Genomic DNA, 20,931 nt, shown 5'->3' with positions numbered 1-20,931 from the left:
TATCCCCCCCCCCCAACCCAACCCCCCCCCACACACACACACACGCACACCTCTTCACTCCCCCGAGTTGAGAGAGCGATTCTGGCCGCGTGCCATTGCTCAGAGGCAGAGCGGTGCGGGGATCTGACTCAATGCTCCATGCCACGTCCCGAAAAAAAGAAAACCAAGAAAAAGGCAGGAGGAGGGAGGGAGAGAGAGAGAGGAGGAAGAGGAGAAGAGACAACGGCGTGTGTCACATCCCGGGAGCTTCACCGGGGACGCTTTAGAACGCCCATACATCCTCGGTGGCCCGCGCCGCATCCAAACGCGTCCCCACAAGCCACACAACAATAGACTGGACAGATGGTCCCCCACACACACACACACACATCTAGTCTGACGCTATTAAAAGACATCTACCTCAGACCAGACGTCTGCGCGTGTGTGTGAGTGTGTGTGTGTGTGTGTGTCTGTGTCTGTGTGTGTGCGTGTGCGTGGGTGTCTGGGTGTCAGTAAAACGGATTTGAATGCAAGTGATTTGAAAAATCCATTAATCTATGGATTTGTTTTGTGTCTTTTTTGTGTACTATAATGCTGACAAAGTGAAAGAGCAGAGATCTTCGCGCTGTGAGGGAATATGAATCAATGGTGGTCTTTCTGCCCCCTAGACTAATGTTTGGTTAATGACAGTATTTAGTGACCAAAGAAAAAACTCCTAGGCATTGACATACACATGCTGTCCTCTCCTCTCTTCTCTCCTCCCCTCCTCTAGTCGTTCCGCAACCCCTCTTTTCCCCACCCTCTCTGCTTTTCTTCCCCTCTCCTCTCCTCTCCTCTCCTCTCTTCTCCCCATCTCTCTCTTCTCCCCTCTCTCCTCTCCCCATCTCTCCTTTCCTCTCCCCACCTCTCCTCTCCTTTCCTCTCCCCACCTCTCCTCTCCTCTCCCCACCTCTCATCTCCACTTCATCTGCTCTCCTAAAGAGCGGCTCTGACACTTCAGAATGATGAACTCTCTGAATGCGTTGACCTTTCTCCTCTGGACCACTGATCCCCTTAAAGAACCCCCCCCCTCCCACACACACACACACACACACACACACACACACACACACACACACACACACACACACACACACACACCTGCTCAGCCCATGTAGATGAGACAGAGACAAATTAAGACTTCCTCCAGTGGGTAGTGTGTGTGTGGGGGGGATATCTGTCTGTGTGTGTGTGTGTGTGTGTGTGTGTGTGTGTGTGTGTGTGTGTGTGTGTGTGTGTGTGTTTGTGTGTGTGGGACTTGGGTAGATGGCAGGTGGCCTACCTTCTGTAGTCAGCCGGTGAGATTAATACGGACAGAGAGGGCGTGCAGGAGCGTGGCCGGAGAGAGCGGTAGAGAGGGAGAGCCAAGCAGAGAGAGATGGACAGCCAAGGATTGACTGTTTCACTCTACTTGATGCGGCTACCCTCAGGTTTCTGTGTGAGAGAGTTTGCATATTGCATATTTTTGTGGCTATTTGTGAAGGTACTGTTAATACCTTCACAAATATGGTTACTCCATATTTCAGTATATATATATATATGTTCTAGTTTCCCCTCCACTAGTGATGACTTGGATTCTCTGCTGACAGTTATGATCCGTGTTTTTGTATACTTTGGTCCTTCTAATTGTTTAGCTTTCCATGTTTGTCTGTGTGTGTATATAAGAGTGTGTGTACGTGAGGTATTTTTGTGTTTGTGTTTGTGTGCCTGCGTGCCTGTGTGGCTGCTTTCAGGTCAAACTTCTATACTCTCTGTACAAGAGAGGATGGAAGACACACAGAAACACACACTTATAGACACACACAGACGTTCAGCTGGCTGCCAAGCTCAACTTGTCAGGGCGGGTTAATAGGCCAGTGCTGGGGTCAAACAGTGGCGTTTGACCTTCAAGCCCTGGACAGAAGCAACCCTAACTAGACTAACAGGAGATCACTTATAGTGACACATATTAGTGGAGTACTCCTAATACTTTAAGTATGAGTATCATACTTATAAATATCATACTGATTGATTTGAAGGACAGATTAACTCTGGGGGATTTAATTGATTTCATAATAATACATCAATACATTTCCTTTCTATTTATCATAACACTGTTTTGTAAAGTATTTTCTCATGGACACCCTGTCCCATGTGCCGTAACTGTGTAGCTCCCCCTCATTGAAATAAACATAAGAAAATGCATTCAACTAAAAGTCTCAAACTGACTTTCCTGAATGATTTTACTCACTGTGGAGCCATACCCCCTAGTGGTCAGTGTCAGCATCACACACACACGCGCACACACACACACACACACACACACACACACACACACACACACACACACACACACACACACACACACACACACACACACACACACACACACACACACACACACACACACACACACACACACACACACACTCTCTTGCTCTCCACAAAACCCTTGTGGTATTTAACGCAATGCTTTGGCCCGAAATAATTTGCAATCCACCAACAACATAAAAAACATTAGGTGATAAGAATAAATCAGCCGTCTTAAATTTCCTCGGAAAAACGGTACTTTGACATTTTAGTCAACCTCAATTTCTTTCCTTTTTCTCGCCCTCTCACTCTTCGGCTCTTTTACATTTTATCACCTCTTTTTGACCGCTGCGCCCCCCTTCGAACTGTCCCCTCTCCGATGTGATCAAACTTGACTTCACCCCCCCCCCCCATCCAACACTATTTGTTCTGCTGTTGGGTGGTCCATGTCTCTCTCTCTCTTGCTCTCTCGCTCTCTTTCTTCCTTTCTGTATCTTTACCTCTCTCTCTCTCTCTCTCTCTCTCTCTCCCCCCCCTCTCTCTCTGTGGCCCTTCACTGCGTTGACGGCATCTGTTTCTCTTTGAGCGCAGGGGGGCCCACAGCACGGGTCCCCACCACCCCCCCTGAAACCCCACACCAGAGTATACACAGTTAGGTTCACACTGGGGGTTAGGAGGGGAAGTGTGCCCCACCGTCCCCCCCCATCTCACCAAAGGTGTGAATCAGCCCGAGTTAAGTGGATGAGAGAGAGACCGAGGGGGGGGCAGTGAGCCTGTCAAGGTTAACCTAATGGCTGGCGGGAGGGCGGGAGGGTGGGTGGGTGGGTGGGGTGTGTGCTACATTGGAAGGGGGGGAGGGGGGTTACAGGTTGGGCGGAGGGTTTTTGAACCTGTACTGACATCAGTGCCGGGGTCGCTGGGCCAATCAAGAGATGCTGTGGCCTCATCGTCCAATCACAGCACAGGACGGACGCGGTGACCAATCGTGGCAGTGTCAATACTTTGGAAGGGAAAAGTGTGCGTAAAAGTTGGTTTTCAGAGAGCATTGAAGTTACTACGTTCAAATGAATAATCTTGCATAAAAGTTGTTTTAATGGAGCATTCAAGGGACCGTCTGAAAGAAAGATGTAAAATCTGAAGTTTTTTCAACGCTATTCATCCTCCTCCACATTGATGGAGACCGGCCCTGGTCAGTGGCGGATGGATGGATAAAATTGTCTCTTCTATTTCCTGTCGAACCTTCCCTGACACCCCCCTGCCCACACACATACGCACACGCACGCACACGCACGCACACACACACACACGCACACGCAAACACACAGACACACACACACACACACATGCACCCATACCTCACTCTCTTCCACACACGATCATCCCTTTCCCACGCACGCGCACACACGCACGCACACGCACACACCCAGAGCCCACTGACGGTCCTAAGACCAGACCACTTAGCACCGGGGCCCTTTCACACGCGATCGGGAGTCCCACCGCAGGACAGCTGGGCCCCTACACAAACACACACAAACGCACACACACACACGTACACACACCCAGGGCTGCAGGGATCCTCTCTGTGACTAGGACTGGCCAAACCGGCCTGTCAGTCAGTCAAATAAGGGGGATGGGGGGGGGGGGGTGGAGGTGAAGGTGGTGGCGGGGGGCGGGGCATGCAGGAGCTTCCTGTTTTGTCCCTGTGTGCTGCGCTGCTTCCTGTTCGGGGTAAAGGCAGTGTGATGTCTGTCAACTGCAGGGACGAGGGGACACACACGCACGCAACACCGTGCACTTTCATTCACACGCTCACACTCACACCACTCACCAGTTGTCACTTAAAGTACTTTTTCTTTTGTACTTGTGTGGTTGTACGTGTGTGTGTGTGTGTGTGTGTGGTTGTGTATGACATAGACATTTGTGTTTGTATCCGTGGAGTGCGTTTGACAGTTGTTTTGCCCGAACCCCTTTTTAAAAAAACCATCTGACAAACCTCCCCGTAATGAGGTCTGACTTGACGTGTCACACTGCACAAACCCACAGTCACTCGGCTCGAACACGCACTAACACACGCCAACACACGCCAACACACACTAACACACACTAACACACGCCAACACACGGACCAGACTCCCTTTGTCGACCCGTGAGTCTCACGTATCGGTAAACAGCCAAACACTCCTCTCTCCATTTAGGACCGCACAAAGGGACCAATCCCTGAAGACACCAGGCTCTCACCGGGGACGCTGATTGGCTGCATTCATACATACAAGGTCAAATGATTGCATCAACAGAGACACACGCACAAATACACATCGCAACAACCACACAGACATGCTAATGACTATAACATGACATTTGATGGCGTACAGTACGTACCGCAATCAAATCTGCATATGAGACATAAATCAAATTCTATGCAGCAAAACAGTGGGGTACACTGTGTGTGTGTGTGTGTGTGCGTGTGCGTGTGCGTGCGTGCGTGCGCGTGTGTGTGTGCGCGGTTTCACAAGGACTAAGAATGTGTGATCATCCTCCATAAGTGCGAGATACTCACGGTTCCAATTAATGCAAAGCGATAATCAGCCCGTGATTGATCAGTAAGCCCCGTTTAGAGCAAGGGGGCCCAGGCTGATCAATAGTCCTGATCAGCGCCTGGCTGATCTGCATGAGCAGGTCTCATTAACATCAGGTCAACGGGGTGAGGAGATCAATGCAAATATCTGTTTGCAGAGAGCCAGGGTAGACTGGTATAGAACTGAGGCATGCTAATATGGGCTAATATAGAACTTGGTCATGCTATTATAGGCTAGGATAGAACTGAGGCATGCTAATATGGGCTAATATAGAACTTGGTCATGCTATTATAGGCTAGGATAGAACTGAGGCATGCTAATATGGGCTAATATAGAACTAAGTCATGCTTGTACAGGCTAATGTGAAACTAAGTCATGTTAATTTATTCCAACAGAGCACCAAGACATGCTAACCCCGGGGCTCCACTTAGCATGTTGCGTTGGGTCAGGGTTGCATCACCTCATTATTATCATCATAGTCTAAATCTATTTGTCAGGCCAGGCCAATCGTCAACTGATCATCGAATTATATACAATATATACTTTTAAATGCAGCTCAATTATGCCTATTTTGTTGTGTCATTCGCGTGGTTCAAACGCTTGTAAATATCTAATACGAAGGGTTTCCCACGGACGTCTATAGCTAAGGCGCAGTGCCTCCGCTAAATGACTAACTTTTAACATTATGCAGACAATGTGCACGTCTTCATATTTTGCACCCCCTCAAAAAACATCATATAACTTTCAGGCTTTTGCCTCCAGAAGCCAAGCGCTGCTGTCACTCTGCAGCCCAAACCTCCCAATGATTCACCGCGATGAGACGCAACGATTCGACTGCTAAAGACGGCGGTGACTAAGGCTGCATCCGAATACCTAGTACATACTATTTCTGTCTAGTGTCTACTACTTGACCATACTACACTTGACTGTGTAGTACGGTCTACAGACATGCGTAGAACGCCTCCGAACGCCGCCGAAACTCCACCGGATTTTTGGAGATGACGTATCTCCCCCCAGATGGCGGCAAAATTTACCTGTTTTCCGTCTTGTTATCGTTGCTATTAAATAATAAAATGTCTCTTTCTACGCGAATGGCTCTTGAAATGGATATCTCTGCTAGAAGGCGTCGTCGTCGGTCATCTCGTAGAGCGACTTACCGGCAGGTTATATTGTATATATGTGGACATTTGGTAAGTCATTTTTTTGGAATAATAATAATACATTTACAGTTATTTGTTACTCTGTGAAAAAGACGATTGAAGTTAATTTTTCCTTTTTTATTGAACACACACACACACACACACACGCACACGCACACGCACACACACACACACACACACACACACACACACACACACACACAAATAAAAAGCCGCTGTTGGTGGTGTCGGGTCAGCCATCTCTTCTTCGTTTGTTACCAGACTCCGGTTGCATTGTGGGATAGCGTAGTGTGGTCCGTGGTTCACTTTGGCGGTAGTATGCATTCGGAAACGACTTCCGTACTACAGAATGCATACTAGAGTATTCGGACGCGCTAGATTTTTCGCATACTACAAAATGCATACTATATAGTATGCAAGTACGAGTATTCGGATGCAGCCTAAATGTCTATCCATCCATCCAAGGTTCGAATCGTCGAAGATTCGAGGTCACCTCTTGAACTGAGTTATTCCAGTGTAATTCCTGAAAACCGCGTCATCTCTGTAGAGAACGAGCCAGCCGAGGTCGAGGAGTGTGAGGCATTCCTCAAACTGTGATTCACTTCAATCAAACATGGTCTAAACTTTGGTGGCTCTTCAGTTTCCTCTCCGTGGAGAGCGATTCTCTGAAGGAAACCGCGGGTGATCAGCCTTTCCGTGCACCGCGCAGCTACCCTTCGTCAGCCTTGCTGGTGATCACCGGGATGTTTGGGGGTTTGTTGTGTTGCTCCTTTCTTTTCTACCTTGAAGAAGGCGGAGGCGGCCGCCATCGGCCTCTGATGTTCTGTCAGATCCACCGTCCCCTGGAGTCCGGGGGGGGGATTCCCCGACGCCGTGCGTAGAATCGGCACCACAACTGCGGCAGTAGCGCTACCACACAGCCAGCTCACCTTTCTCACCCTCTGCCAAGCCCAGCCGGGGGCCACGGGGGCTAGGGGGGGGGCTGGGGCAGGCTGGCCCCCATTGTTCTCCTGAAACAATCCTCATTGAATTGGATGGCATGTGTACCTTTTGTGTGTCGTGGAGCCCGTGCGTTGTGGCGCTCCAGGGCCCTGTCGTTAATGTGCCATCACCACACCTCACTTCCTCCACAGACACAGGCAGTGCTGGGCCTACTTCCTCCATCCGTGACTCCGACTGTCCCACACACACACGAACACGCACACACACACACACATACACTTAGATCATTGCATACATGGACACAGAAGTCCTTCCCAACTCAAACACACACACACACCGTATATCGTGTGTGTTTGTGCGAAAGGGGGATAAATCCAGCATGCCAGGTGATGTAATGAATGAGTGACAGGAAGTTCATTTTTATATAAAAATAGTGAATACAATGAATAGGTCAGGTTGGAAGGACTTAGTGGTAGACCCTGGAGACGAGGTGTGTGTGTGTGTGTGTGTGTGTGTGTGTGTGTGTGTGTGTGTGTGTGTGTGTGTGTGTGTGTGTGTGTGTGTGTGTGTGTGTGTGTGTGTGTGTGTGCCTGCCTGCCTGCCTGCCTGCCTGCCTGCCTGCCTGCCTGCCTGCCTGCCTGTATCGTGCATGGATGCCTTTAAACATTATTTTAGGGTGCTTTCACACCTGAGCTGTTTGGTCAGGTTTATTGGAGATTTTCCCCGTACATGAAATCAGTTTGCTGTAGGGTGAACGCTCATTCGAACTCTGGTTCCGGTTCGGACCAAACCAAACACTGGTGTGCTTCCAAACCAGGGTCTGGGTCAGCTTCTTAACAAACTCTTCTTCTGTTTGATGCCGACCAACTTTAAGGAAGCAAACCAAAATTGTTTGTTGAATACACTTTTGCTGCAATCTGGAATCTGGTCAGTTCAGCCAGCTAAAGCCAAACTGAACTTTTCCTTGGTTAAGATTTGTTGCAGTCAGACATGGTGTAATCATGCACTTCAAACGACTTTTTGAACTAGTTGCTTTTTGTCCCTCACAAAAGCAACAGTCTTTTTCTAGATTTGTTTCTCCAATATTATTTTGAGCTTCAATACGTTATTTGTATCAATATGCTAGATACATATATATATATATATATATATATATATATTAGGGCCCGACCGATTTTGATTTTTGAGTGCAGATGCCGATGCCGATTATTTTCAGAGAAAAATTACGATTACGATTTAATCGGCCGATTAAAAAAAAAACAAAAAAAAAAAACATATAAAACGTAGTTTTTGATACCTTAAATATACTTTAAACACTTTTGACGAATATGTGAATTGAATGCAGAACCTTTGAGTGTTTTAGAATACATTTACAGTCAAAAATGAGTGTAATGTAAAATAAATAACTAACTCCCAATGTGCTGCGCTCGTGAGCAGTGACTAACACGTGCGTGCTGAGCAGTATGGTCTCACCGTTAGAGTCTACAGTATAACAAATTAACATGGCCTGGGACCTAAAGAAAAACAGGCACAACATGCTCAAACAACGCGTCTTGTGTACATTGGTGAGGTGAGCGCGCAGCTGCCTGAGCGAGCGTGCTTTCATGTTGTACGGTAAAATTCAATCTCCTCTTTTTTACTCCAGCTAAAGTTGTTAGTTAGCAAGGCGAGTAGGAGTGCAATCTGCAGGATACTAATCGCAATAACATTTAAAAAATAAATAAAAAAAATAAAAAATCGGTTGTAATCTGCGTCTTTTTGGCCGATGCCGATTATTTTCAAAAAGGCTATAATCGGCCGATTAAATCGGCAGGCCGATAAATCGGTCGGGCCCTAATATATATATATATATATATATATATATATGCTATATATAGTGTTTTCACAATGATTACGGAAGTGGATCATTGACAAGGCTCATATTCATAGTACCAACTGGTGTTATTGTATTTTCTGTTTGTATTTTTGAATGTGAATGGAACTCAAGTTAGCGTTATATTTGTATGAAAAACCCTCAGGGATACACAGTAAATATCAAAGGAAACTGGAACCAAAACACAAAGTTCAGGGATCGATTGCAGTCAGGGCGAAGTTCATTTACGACCTCAGTAATGTAACAATTTCCTGTGTGTGTAATTCTGTGATGGCAGGAAGGGTGTACGCTGCAGAGATAGTAGAACAGACAGGAAGAGATCATCGCGCTGTGACCTATGACCCATCCTCTTGTTCAAACTCTGCCGGCCCTGCGACACACTCTTCCTCTGGTTTGACTCTTTGTTTGTAGGGATGTTGATGAAATATGTGCATTTCTACTCATTTGTTTTAATCCTTTTAATTTGGTGTCATTTTGACTCCCTCCGAACCGACCATGCATGTTTACACGCAAACCTGTGTGTGTGTGCGCCCGTGTGTATGTGCTGGGGTCCGGTTTTGGCTTGCTGGTTAGGGCTGTGTGCGTGCCGTGGTCATGGTGTTGTGTGAGTGGTTGTGTGTGTGCGTGGTTGATTATGTTGTTGAATGCTTATGTGTGCTTATGTGTGTGTGTGTGTGTGTGTGTGTGTGTGTGTGTGTGTGTGTGTGTGTGTGTGTGTGTGTGTGTGTGAGTGAGGGTAGTTGAACTGGGCAGCAGAGTGACATTTCCGCGTAGCGTGGGTGTCTGGGTTGGGTGGAATGGAAGGATGAGACCCCCCCCCGGGGCACAGGAAGTCCATTTCAGAGCACAACAGGAAAGAGACATATTGAAAAACAAGCACCCATCGCTTTGGACATTAAATCACTTCCTCGAACCCCCCATGTGCTCTTGGCAGACAGAAGAGATCGATCAGTCCTGTGTGTGTGTGTGTGTGTGTGTGTGTGTGTGTGTGTGTGTGTGTGTGTGTGTGTGTGTGTGTGTGTGTGTGTGTGTGTGTGTGTGTGTGTGTGTGTGTGTGTGTGTGTGTGTGTGCGTGCCTATATTGGGGAGGGATGTGAGGAGGTGTGTACGACGGAAAGTAGGGCCATGCCTATAGGAATGTATGGATATTAGCGTCAACGTTTCCCCTGCATGTGTGTGAGTTCACGTAGGCAGGAACCACCGGCGCTTGTGATTGGCTGGAACCAAGTCTCGGCGATGTGCACACAATGTATGCCCTCTGAATGATAAAGACTCACCATCGCTCAATAAAGCCAAACATAGCCCTTCTGGTTTATATTTAGAGATCACAGCCTATCCCGGGCCTGGAGGTATCAGTCACGTCGATTACGCTCGCACCGACACACAATGAGGAGAAGCGAGCCTCCTTTGATTTAGCGAAGCCACTCGCAGATGCAATGAGTGCCGTAGGATGCCGGTTGTCGCATAAACGGGCGACCGGGCGCTGACTGATCACACGGCTCCCAGGACTGGGAGCGGGGCTTTGATCTGCACACCAAACACCACAGACAATAAGACGTAAAGGGGTATTATCTGTGGTGTGAGCAGGAAACGGGCCTCAGCCACTTGCAGGAAGAGACTCCAGACCTGAGGCTCAAATGTCTGAACGCCGAAGGAGCAAGTGACGTAGCCGCCCAAAGTGTGGAAATAGAACCAACATTTATTTTATGTTATACCTGTTCTAGCTTGTATTGTGGTTGAGTTTTTTTTTCCTTAAAACATGATTTTTTAAACCACGGCTCGCATTATCAGCGTTGTCCCGTCCAGCGGGGAAAAATATCACTTCCCCATTTCCCGGGGGGAGGGGGTTCTTCCTGTTTATGTCTGGATGCAGGTCAGGAGGGGGAAGATAGAGGTCCCCCAATGCCTGGGGATGACCTTTGCCCAGCTGATACACGACACAATAGAAGCTGGGATCTCCAAGTCCGATCTGTCGTTCTGTCTCTCTCTCTCTCTCTCTCTCTCTCTCTCTCTCTCTCTCTCTCTCTCTCCTTGTCCTTCCTCGAACTCGTTCTCCTTGTCCTTCCTCCAACTCGTTCTCCTTGTCCTTCCTCCAACTCGTTGTCCTTCCTCCAACTCGTTCTCCTTGTCCTTCCTCCAACTCGTTCTCCTTGTCCTTCCTCCAACTCGTTCTCCTTCCTTCTCCGTCCCTGCCCTCAGACACCGACGGGCCAAACAGGCACATTTCTGATTATGCATTTCCTGCCGCTTTCTTAAAAGGCTCCAGAGGACTCTGACCAGCCCTCCCCACCACACACCTCCCATCCCGGCCATCGCGGTAAAACAAATAATAGAGAGAGGCACGCTCCGGTCTTCCCGAGGCACCTTGTTTGTTTTATGTTCTGCTGATTTGCCCAAAACAGGCGGCAGTCGGCGGCCGGAATGTTTAATTTAGGAGCTCGTATTCCCCCTTCCCAGCCCCGGTCCGTCCGTGCGGTGTGTGTGTTGCCGGCCGGGAACATCCAGCGGTCTGACAGCAGGGGCCTGGGAGAGGGGTCCGGGGGCAGGGCTGATGGGGAGGTGGTAGTGGGAGTGGGGGTGGTGGAGGTGGGGGTGGTGGAGGTGGTTGGGGGTGGTGGTGTAGGTGGTGGTGGGGTAGGTGGTGGGGTTGGTGGTGGTGGGGTAGGTAGTGGGGGTGGTGGTGGGGGTGGTGGTGGAGGTGGTGGGGTTGGTGGTGGAGGTGGTGGGGGTGGTGGTGGAGGAGGTGGTGGGGGTGGTGGGGTAGGTAGTGGGGGTGGTGGTGGGGGTGGTGGTGGAGGTGGTGGGGTTGGTGGTGGAGGTGGTGGGGGTGGTGGTGGAGGAGGTGGTGGGGGTGGTGGTGGAGGTGGTGGGGTTGGTGGTGGAGGTGGTGGGGGTGGTGGTGGAGGAGGTGGTGGGGGTGGTGGTGGAGGTGGTGGGGTTGATGGTGGGGTTGGAGGTGGTGGGGGTGGTGGAGGTGTGGGGGTGGTGGTGGAGGTGGTGGGGTTGGTGGTGGAGGTGGTGGGGGTGGTGGTGGAGGAGGTGGTGGGGGTGGTGGTGGAGGTGGTGGGGTTGATGGTGGGGTTGGAGGTGGTGGGGGTGGTGGAGGTGTGGGGGTGGTGGTGGAGTGGTGGAGTTGGGGGTGGTGTTGGAGGTTGTGGGGTTGGTGGTGGAGTTGGTGGTGGAGGTGGTGGTGGAGTTGGTGGTGGAGGTGGTGGTGGAGTTGGTGGTGGAGGTGGTGGTGGGGTTGATGGTGGTGGTGGTGGTTGAGTTGATGCTGGTGGTGGTGGTGGGGGTGGTGGTGGAGTTGGGGGTGGTGGTGGAGGTGGTGGGGTTGATGGTGGTGGTGGTGGTGGGGGTGGTGGTGGAGTTGGGGGTGGTGGTGGAGGTGGTGGGGTTGATGGTGGTGGTGGTGGTGGGGGTGGTGGGGGTGGTGGTGGGGGTGGTGGTGGGGGTGGGGGTGGAGGGAGTGCAGGCTCAAGGAGATCCCGGGGTCTCCAGGCCCATTCATCAGGGGGTTCTCCCCTGGTTTGGGAAGATGAGAAAGGCTGCCTCGCTTATTCAGGCTTATTGATGGTGCACCCCCCCCCCCCCCCCCCCCCCCCCCCCCCTCCACCTCATCCCCTCCTCCACCCCCCCTCCCCTGCCCCTCCCCTGCCCTTCCCCTGCCCCTCCCCTGCCCCCCTGATATCCATAATGTATGACTTTTTGCAAATTCCAACTGACGTTTATATCAGTTGTGGACGCACAGGTCGGACTTCGATAAGTGCCCCCCCCCCACCCCCCACCCCCCACACCTCACTGTTGCTCTGCCCCTCCCCAGTCGGCTCACAGATGCAGGGCGGATTCAAGCACTCTCACACTACCCGCCAGCGAGACCATAACTGTCAATATGTTTTTTCCACACTACTTTCACCCTTCATCGTTTTCTTATTCTAATGTAATGAAACAATGTTCGAAATGTGGTGTACAGTTTTTTTTCTTCCACCAGGGGTATCCATTTTCTTGAGATTATTAATTCATTATATTTTGAATTATTCATAACTGATTTGAATCACTCCTTGTCTCCTTTCTATGGGATGTCGAGTCTATGAATGTGTAGTAGATATCCACAAATGCCCTAAATTCTTAATATTAACTTTTTGTATTTTTTATGGGTTTATTCGTGTGTGTATTGAAGTAAAATGTATGATTTCTAACATTACTTTAAAGTAGTTCTAATTAAAGGAAGACTCAACAGATGTCAAGTCTGCATTCTTTCTGAAGGCCTCCTCAAGCACGATGCCTAACCCTTACCTACCAGTTTCAAAACGTCCCTCTGCTTCCATTTTATGTCACAAGCTAAAGCTAAAGCTACAAGCTACAGTTCTACAAAGATGGAGTAAATATGAGCATCTATTGGAATTTCAGATGGGCCGTGCATTTCTGTCTTCTTCATGATCTTCTGTTCCTTAAGGAGCTTCTTCGAGACTTTGGTCCAAAGAGGAACCTTTTTGGGGAAATTGGAAGTTTGGAGATCAACATTTGACCAATCCTTAACGAATTCAGAAGTGAGCCCTTGTTTTGAGATGGGTACTTGTAAGAATGTGAAGCTTGCATTTGGTCCCTTATGGTCCCTTAACACTTTTTTTCTTTAATCTATTTCTGGACGACTCAACTCCTTTTCATTTTCATAGGGTGATCATAAAGTCTAAAAGTTAGTTTCATCAAAGTCCTGATCCGTAAACCCTCCGGCCATCCCCCAGAGTAGCTTCCCTGTTAAGGTAAAAGCCAAAGCTGAACATGCTCTTCCAAACGTGGTTTGTGAAGTACATAACTAACAAACCCTGACCTCCGTATTAGTATTATAAAGTCAACACTGAATACAGCAGTGTAAAAAAATAAATAAAAATAAAGATAAATAACTGTCAGAGTTAGTTACCTTCAATAAATTATTTATAAAGCTCATTGTTGATTTTATGGAGGGCCTTTTGATTACACTCGTGCAAATGGCAGTTATCTATGACCTGTAGAGATAATGTGTACATATTACCCGAAGGGGCCCAGGCACAAAACCTTTGTGTTTCAGCATGAAACAACTGCTCCGTGCACGACTCAAGGCTGAGTCGTGCACGGGGGATTCACCGCTCATGACTTTGACCCAGCACTTTTACACGCATAATGAACCAACGGTGAAGCTAAACAAAAATGTTTATTATGAATCAAGAAAAAAAGCTTGAGAATAGAGTTCATAAAAGAGAATAGAAAAGACTTCTTGACATTACATCGAGGTTGATGTGTCAACATAATATGTATTTGGAAAGCAAAAGTCGCAGTTGAATGGTTACAAGGGAGGGGTCACCATGGGGTGCTTTGCTGTCCTGTACCTCTTATGACACAATTTATTGTAAATTCCCTATTTGATAATAAACATTATTTAAAAACGTTTGAGAACTTTGGCAAGGTATTTTGGCTATTGGCCCTCATTTTTGCCCAATCTGATTCATTGTGCAAGTGATACCATTCTAATCTGCTGATTGATTCATATTTTTTCCCAAGATTTCATACAGGCTTTTGACTAAGTGTTTGACCATATTCAATATCGTCCTTATTATTTGATGAAGGTTGGGATAATCCATGGGTATGGTGTACCCCCAGCCAAAATGTCTGGGTTCAATCCCCAACGTCCATACCTGTAGGCTTGAGATAAATGCCTGACGCCTCATAAAGTACATCTCAACCAAAATGTTGCTGTAAATCCCTTGCGATGTTGGCTAACTTAATAAATTGTAATTGTATGTCTGCCCACCTGAGACCTATCGCTCTGCTAGCCATCCCTAGGTGAATATATTCCCCATATGTTATCTTAATCACTTTCATTTTCCCACTGAGTCTATGGGGAGCTTTCCCTTTTAAGAACTAAGGGTAAGGAGGCTATCGGCCAATCTGTTAACCCCAGACACTGAGCCATAGAAATAAACCTAAGTTGACTTGAGTCAACTGAGACGATATACCCTGCTGCGAGGCATGCACGTTTTCCTTGATATGGACACAGAAAGTATTTGGAGATGAACTAATTCAACAAATGAAATAACTGAATTTAAAATTTTCAACAGGCTGACCTGGAAATTTCTGTAGCCAATGCTGATTTCAAGTGATATATTCTACAACATAATGGCCTTTATGTTGTTAAGGCTCTCTTTGATTACAATAATTTTTCTATTGACACTCCCAAAACCACTCAACATCCACGCAGAAGAGCTATGCTACCTTGTGTCAAACAGATGCACAGCCAGTTAAAGTGGTACCTTGGTAGTAGGCGGAAGGCTTCAATGAGTGTTTTATATGTATAAGATGTAATAAGAATATTTTTCTTTGTTTTTTTGTTTTTGCTACAACTTCGCCCAACAATGTTGTACAACTTTGGCAGCTGGACTTGCCCATATGTTTCTAGTGCGTCTCTCTTAACCTCCAAGTTTTCCTTTGGAACGTCTTTCAAAAAATTTCAATCGCGGTAACCGTATGTCCCCCAAATCTCCAGATTTCATTATCGACGACAAAGGAGTGTTTCAGTGTCAAAATTGTAATGTATTAGGGGCCTTGTGCGTGCGATCTCTGCCAGTTAATTAATTACATTTCCTTGAAATGGGCAGACACGTCAGGTGAACTCTATTCACGGCTTCCTAAAAGATGCATCATTCATTTCGGGTTGAAGAGCAATACCACATAGTAAGTGAAAAGAAAAATAACGCAGCTTTTCACAATCAGCATATTCTCAATGTGCAGGCAGGGTTTCAATGTCCTACACGACTCAAGGACACCCCCTGCTCCTAATGCAAATACACATGGACATTGTTTCCGTTTGCAAGGCCCAAACGCTGTGTGGTTTGTAACCGGCGGGAGGCCGCGATGCATCTCCGCGCGCCTAGCCTGCCGGAAATCAACCGAAGAAGAAGAAATCAAAACCGAAACCAGAGTTCGCAAACCCTCGCCCAGGTCTGACATTCTCGTCGTAAACCTTCCTGACCTGTTGAAATGTTTCCGACGTGTTGGGCAACGCCCGCTTATGCGATTTGACCTTTTGCAATTTCCCCTTGCGATCGAATCACCTGAGATGCGTGGTTAGGCCGGGTGTGAACAGGCGCCATGTGAACCTACGTTTGCAGTACATGTACATTCACATAATTTAAATCCGCCCTTCCCTCGTCAGATGTTCTATCTGTTGAGTGCTCTCTGTGGTGGAGCCCTAGTACTCAAGGCCGGCCGCTTGACACTCAGCTAGTGCTCTTCGTGAAGGTGCCCACACCCCATACATGCGAGGTCCTGCAACGAGCATCTCCCCCCCCCCCACACTAGTTCACCAGGGGCCAGATTCCCTGCATTCTCCGTCAGATAAAAGAAGTTTTGGTGTCTTGCCTGCCTTTCTCTTGCCGGATTCATCACTCTTACAAAGGAAAATATGTGTTCTGTGTGTGTGCGTGTGTGTGCGTGACTGTGTGTGTGTGTGTGCGTGTGTCTGTGTGTGCACGTGGGGTAGGAGTAAACGTGTGTGTTTGTGTGCGTCTCTGAAAGACGGTGCAACAGTTTTAACAGAGCAACCGTGTTTGAATTAGATGTTCTGGCCCTCCTCTTGCTAAATGGGTTTCTGAAGTGGCAGTGGTCCGGGGCTTTCAATCGGATGTAACCTTGAGTCCTTTTTTTATCTGCGCTATGTGGGATTTAAGTGCCGGTATAACATGAGTGCAACTGAATGCATACTCCTCATTTTTTGAAATTGAAAATTCTCCAAAGGCTCCTGCCTATTGTGGGGGCAATTAATGGAATGCTGTCAGCGAGGCTCAGGTGCTTAAAGTTGTATTTCTTTCTCTCTCTCTCCCTCTCCCTCTCTCTCTCTCTCTCTCTCTCTCTGTCTCTGTCTCTGTCTCTGTCTCTCTCTCTCTCTCTCTCTCTCTCTCTCCCTCTCTCTCTCTCTCTCTCTGTCTCTGTCTCTGTCTCTGTCTCTGTCTCTGTCTCTCTCTCTCTCTCTCTCTCTCTCTCTCTCTCTCTCTCTCTCTCTGTCTCTTTCTCTCTCTCGCTCCCTTCCTATCTCTTTAATGACTAATAAAGGATAATCATCATTGAAAAAACCATCCTAATGCTGTAGGCTTGCTCTTTATGCTAAATAATGTATAATACATGTGTTGAAATGAAGCGGCCTTCGGACCCATCCATCTCCAAACCTCGGCGTATTTGTTTTGCATGCAGGAGTGAGGCTTTTGCATAACAATGGCACGCGCTCCCCATTTAGAAGAAGGGAAAAAAAGCGAAAAAACCAGGGGGGCTTGCCTATTAATTTGATCTTTACATTTTTAAGTCTGTCCGACGGGCCAACAAACAACGGGGGGGCGCCCCCGGTCAAACTTTGGCGCGGGTGATTAGAAACTTGGCTAATTGTCTCTCTGAAGAATTCCAGCGTGTTCTGCAGCCTCTTGCCCTCCGCATTCCCTCTCAGAGATCTTCAATGGCCGCTAAGTGGAGCTGAACGCAGGAGAAACACAACCGGCTCTGGAACTTTTTTCTTCTTTTTCTCTTTTCTTCTCCCTATACCAACCTATAGTGTGTGTGTGTGTGTGCGCGAAGGCTGTGAGTGATATCATGTGACTGCCTGTGCCCCACCGATGCAGCCAACGCACCACCCAGCCCGCGTCTCCCCGCGGCCCCCGTGGGCCCCGTGGGCCCCTGCGTACCAACAAGGCACGCTGCTAAGCTGCCTCATCCCTCCTTTGTCCCGTTTCATTGACTGACGGGCTCTCCTTCAGCCCTGGAGGCTCTGATGCTCAGTGTGCGCCGCGCCCTTTAGCCCTTTCCTCTCCTTGCTGCTGCTGCCATGTAGTGAGCTGTGGAGAAGGGTGCAGAAAGAAATACACAAACACGTCTCCAGAAATGTTGCAAGTGTCAAGTATGTGAACGTGTGTGTGTGTGTGTGTGTGTGTGTGTGTGTGTGTGTGTGTGTGTGTGTGTGTGTGTGTGTGTGTGTGTGTGTGTGTGTGTGTGTGTGTGTGTGTGTCTGCCGGTGTTTATGTGTGTGTGTGTGTGTGTGTGTGTGTGTGTGTGTGTGTGTGTCTGCCGGTGTTTATGTGTGTGTGTGTGTGTGTGTCTGGGCGTGTGCGTGCATACGTCTCCAGAAATGTTGCAAGTGTCAAATATATGAATGTGTGTGTGTGTGTGTGTGTGTGTGTGTTTTTGTGTGTGTGTGTGTGTGTCTGCCTGTCTGTGTGTTTGCGTGTGTGTGTCTGCTTGCGTGTGTGCGTAACAACTGTGTTTATGTGTTTTCGTGTTGCTCTCGGCGAGTACTTCACCGCCTCCCTCCCTTTACCGTCTGTTATCATTCGAGTTAGTTGGCTTGAAGCGAGGGTCCACCTTGGGGGAGGTACATAGCTTGCATTTCTGAGTAATTTCACCTGAGGCTCCTCTTGTTAAATTCTATGGGTAAATGTATATAAATTATTTATACCAATTCATTGCAACTGAAAGCAGGCTTAACACATTTGCAGACAGGAGGCCAGGCACTGCAAGCCCAGCTCGGAGGGGCAAGTCTGGGTCGGCGGGGGCTGGAGCAATGGGTCTGTTGCTGACCAGCATCCTTAATGCAACGCTACCACACAGATACCGGCATGACTTCAGCATGCACTGACTTATCCCCAGAAAATCGCTCTGTGAAGCAACATGATCATCCGAACGGCAGAGAAATAGCATCTCAAATTTTTCATTTTTGGATGCTGCCTTTGACAAATGATCTTCGTTGATTAAATCATGTAAAGGGAACATTATATGGCATTAAAAGGATAGAAAAGTTGGAGTTCCTTGTTGGTTTGCAGATGAATAGGTAATTACACAATTAGATTACGTATTGAAGGCAATATGTCGCTATATGTGTTCCAACTATGCCAATAGTTGGAAATCCTTCTATTTTCAAACTGGAGTCCCATTTTGTGAAACCGTCTGTTTGAGCTAAGCCAGTATTCATTTTTTCAATGGTTTCTGATCCAAAAATGTCCAGAGCAAGTGTACAATTTGAAAAAGTATAAATGTAATTCCTTTCTAATAAAGAAATGATATCAGACTTGTCCTTTGTTTAACAATCTCCATGCTGTATACAAGTATATAATGTATTATCTTTAAATATAAATTGATAACAAAATAAATGTGTTTTTGTATCTGTAATGCTTGTGTTGTATTCTGTCTTCCAGGAGCATCCAGCTCTCAAGATGGCTGCCCTTCCAGTTCGCTGTAGCCTCCACCTTAACAGAGCTTGAGCCGCCAACTTCAGGTTCCTCCCACAGAGATGACCCATGGCCATATAACTATGTTGTCAGTGATCCTAATTTGACTCAGCATTGTCATTTGACTTTTGTTTGTGATCTCGATGTGAGATGTGTGGTTCAAGTGTTCATTCAACACAGTAATATGATAATAAAATAGTCATGTATTGTAAGACACTGTTTGTTGTAAGGAGTGTGTTGCCAACCCTAAATCTAGATGAATAGAACCCTGAATATAACAAAACCTTTTATTTTTATTTTATAATTCTGATTGGTTATGATACGAATGGATTTATAGCTTATTGGACCTAACAAAGGTGTTTATGGTCTTGTGATAAATTATCACAATGTCATTGACTAAAGAAACGATGGTACCAAAATCATAAAGCACAAAAATGTTGAGTTCACTTCATTTCAGAATAAAGTTATGATTCAAAATCCGATTTTCACCTTCCAGGAGAGGGAAACCTTCCCTTTTAAATGCACTAACTACAACTTTCTGCAAATACAAAAAGTACAATTATGCATGTACATAATAAGTTGTTAGTAGAGGTCATCATCAAATTGCCTGATGAAATGCGTACATCTTTATTGACTAGAGTGACATTTATTGAAATATGAGGAGGTATTGTACCAGCTGCAAAATAACCCTGCTACAACCAGTAAGTTGGTTTTGTTTTGTTTGTTTGTTTTTCTTCTGCCAGGAAGTCATGTGGTAAAAGTGAGGTCCACATGACATCAGAAGTAAAGGGATATTGTGTCAGTTGTGACAGTGTTTTCTGTTGACATGTATAGCAGTTACCATCATGATCTATGACATCCCCCAAATCCACTTTTCTTCTTTCACCAAATTTATGTATATTGCTCAATATTTGTATAGATTATAGATTATATATGAGTAAAAACCTGTGAGCCTCCTAGCCTAAACAGAAGGAGCTGCTTGTGTGTGTGTGTGTGTGTGTGTGTGTGTGTGTGTGTGTGTGTGTGTGTGTGTGTGTGTGTGTGTGTGTGTGTGTGTGTGTGTGTGTGTGTGTGTGTGTGTGTGTGTGTGTGTGTGTCTTGCAGTTTCTGAACCAGGACACAGTCAAGTCTGCCCTGATCTGACTTTAGTTCCTAATGGAGTTAGGTTGCAACTGAATATTTTTTGTGTGTGGATTAAGCTTTTAACATACAGATCTAATTTAATTATTTGTTTGTGTAAATTATAAACTAGCTTTTTATTTTCTAAATGATTATAAACTATGTAGAAAGGTACTTACTATACTATAATGAAACAATTAGTTGGGGTGCATTTTTACTATCTTCTTACATTGAAGGAATTCCGCAACACATTTCTTTGAAAACATCAAGATGGCTGAAAATGTGCATCTATGATGTTATTTTTTCTTTAATGTAACACCACCAGAATTCACAGCTAACAGGGAAAGATACAGTCTTTGGTATCAGAGCAAACCAGGAAGCAGAGCAATGGTGTAGAATGAACTCAAATGCAGCAGCATCCACTGTTTATATAATACCTTAAACGATGATCCTTGCTGAAATAAGTATTTTTAAATGTGCACTCCCATTGCTATTCAAAAGGAGGAAGATAATTCATTTTTCTTCGTACCCTAAACTGTATCTCACCTCATTTCATTCTCATCTGATCTGAGTGAAATTATTTAATAAAAGAAAAAACGAACATGCAACAGTAAACAAATTTATTCTGCTGTTGACATTTTACATCATGTAACACAAAGATGAAACCCAATGATGCAATAAATTATCTTCATTATTAAGCATAACCAGCAAAATAC

General features: G+C 46.6%; 1 protein-coding gene across 2 annotated transcripts in view; it reads left to right on the top strand.

Moving 5' to 3' along the window:
• Nucleotides 1-19,573, top strand: part of LOC132469796 (adhesion G-protein coupled receptor D2) — an 88,125-nt gene extending 68,552 nt beyond the window's left edge. For both annotated transcript variants that reach the window (XM_060067866.1, XM_060067867.1), the window contains exon 24: nucleotides 19,064-19,573. In XM_060067866.1, coding sequence (XP_059923849.1) covers nucleotides 19,064-19,129 — 66 coding nt within the window. In that variant the 3' untranslated portion in view covers nucleotides 19,130-19,573. The remainder of the gene's footprint in view (nucleotides 1-19,063) is intronic.
• Nucleotides 19,574-20,931: the final 1,358 nt, after the last annotated feature.

This window comes from Gadus macrocephalus, chromosome 12 (assembly GCF_031168955.1).
Source record: "Gadus macrocephalus chromosome 12, ASM3116895v1".
Lineage (NCBI taxonomy): Eukaryota > Metazoa > Chordata > Actinopteri > Gadiformes > Gadidae > Gadus > Gadus macrocephalus.
Note: the sequence above shows the minus strand (reverse complement) of the source record. Positions and strands in the feature narration are given on the sequence as shown.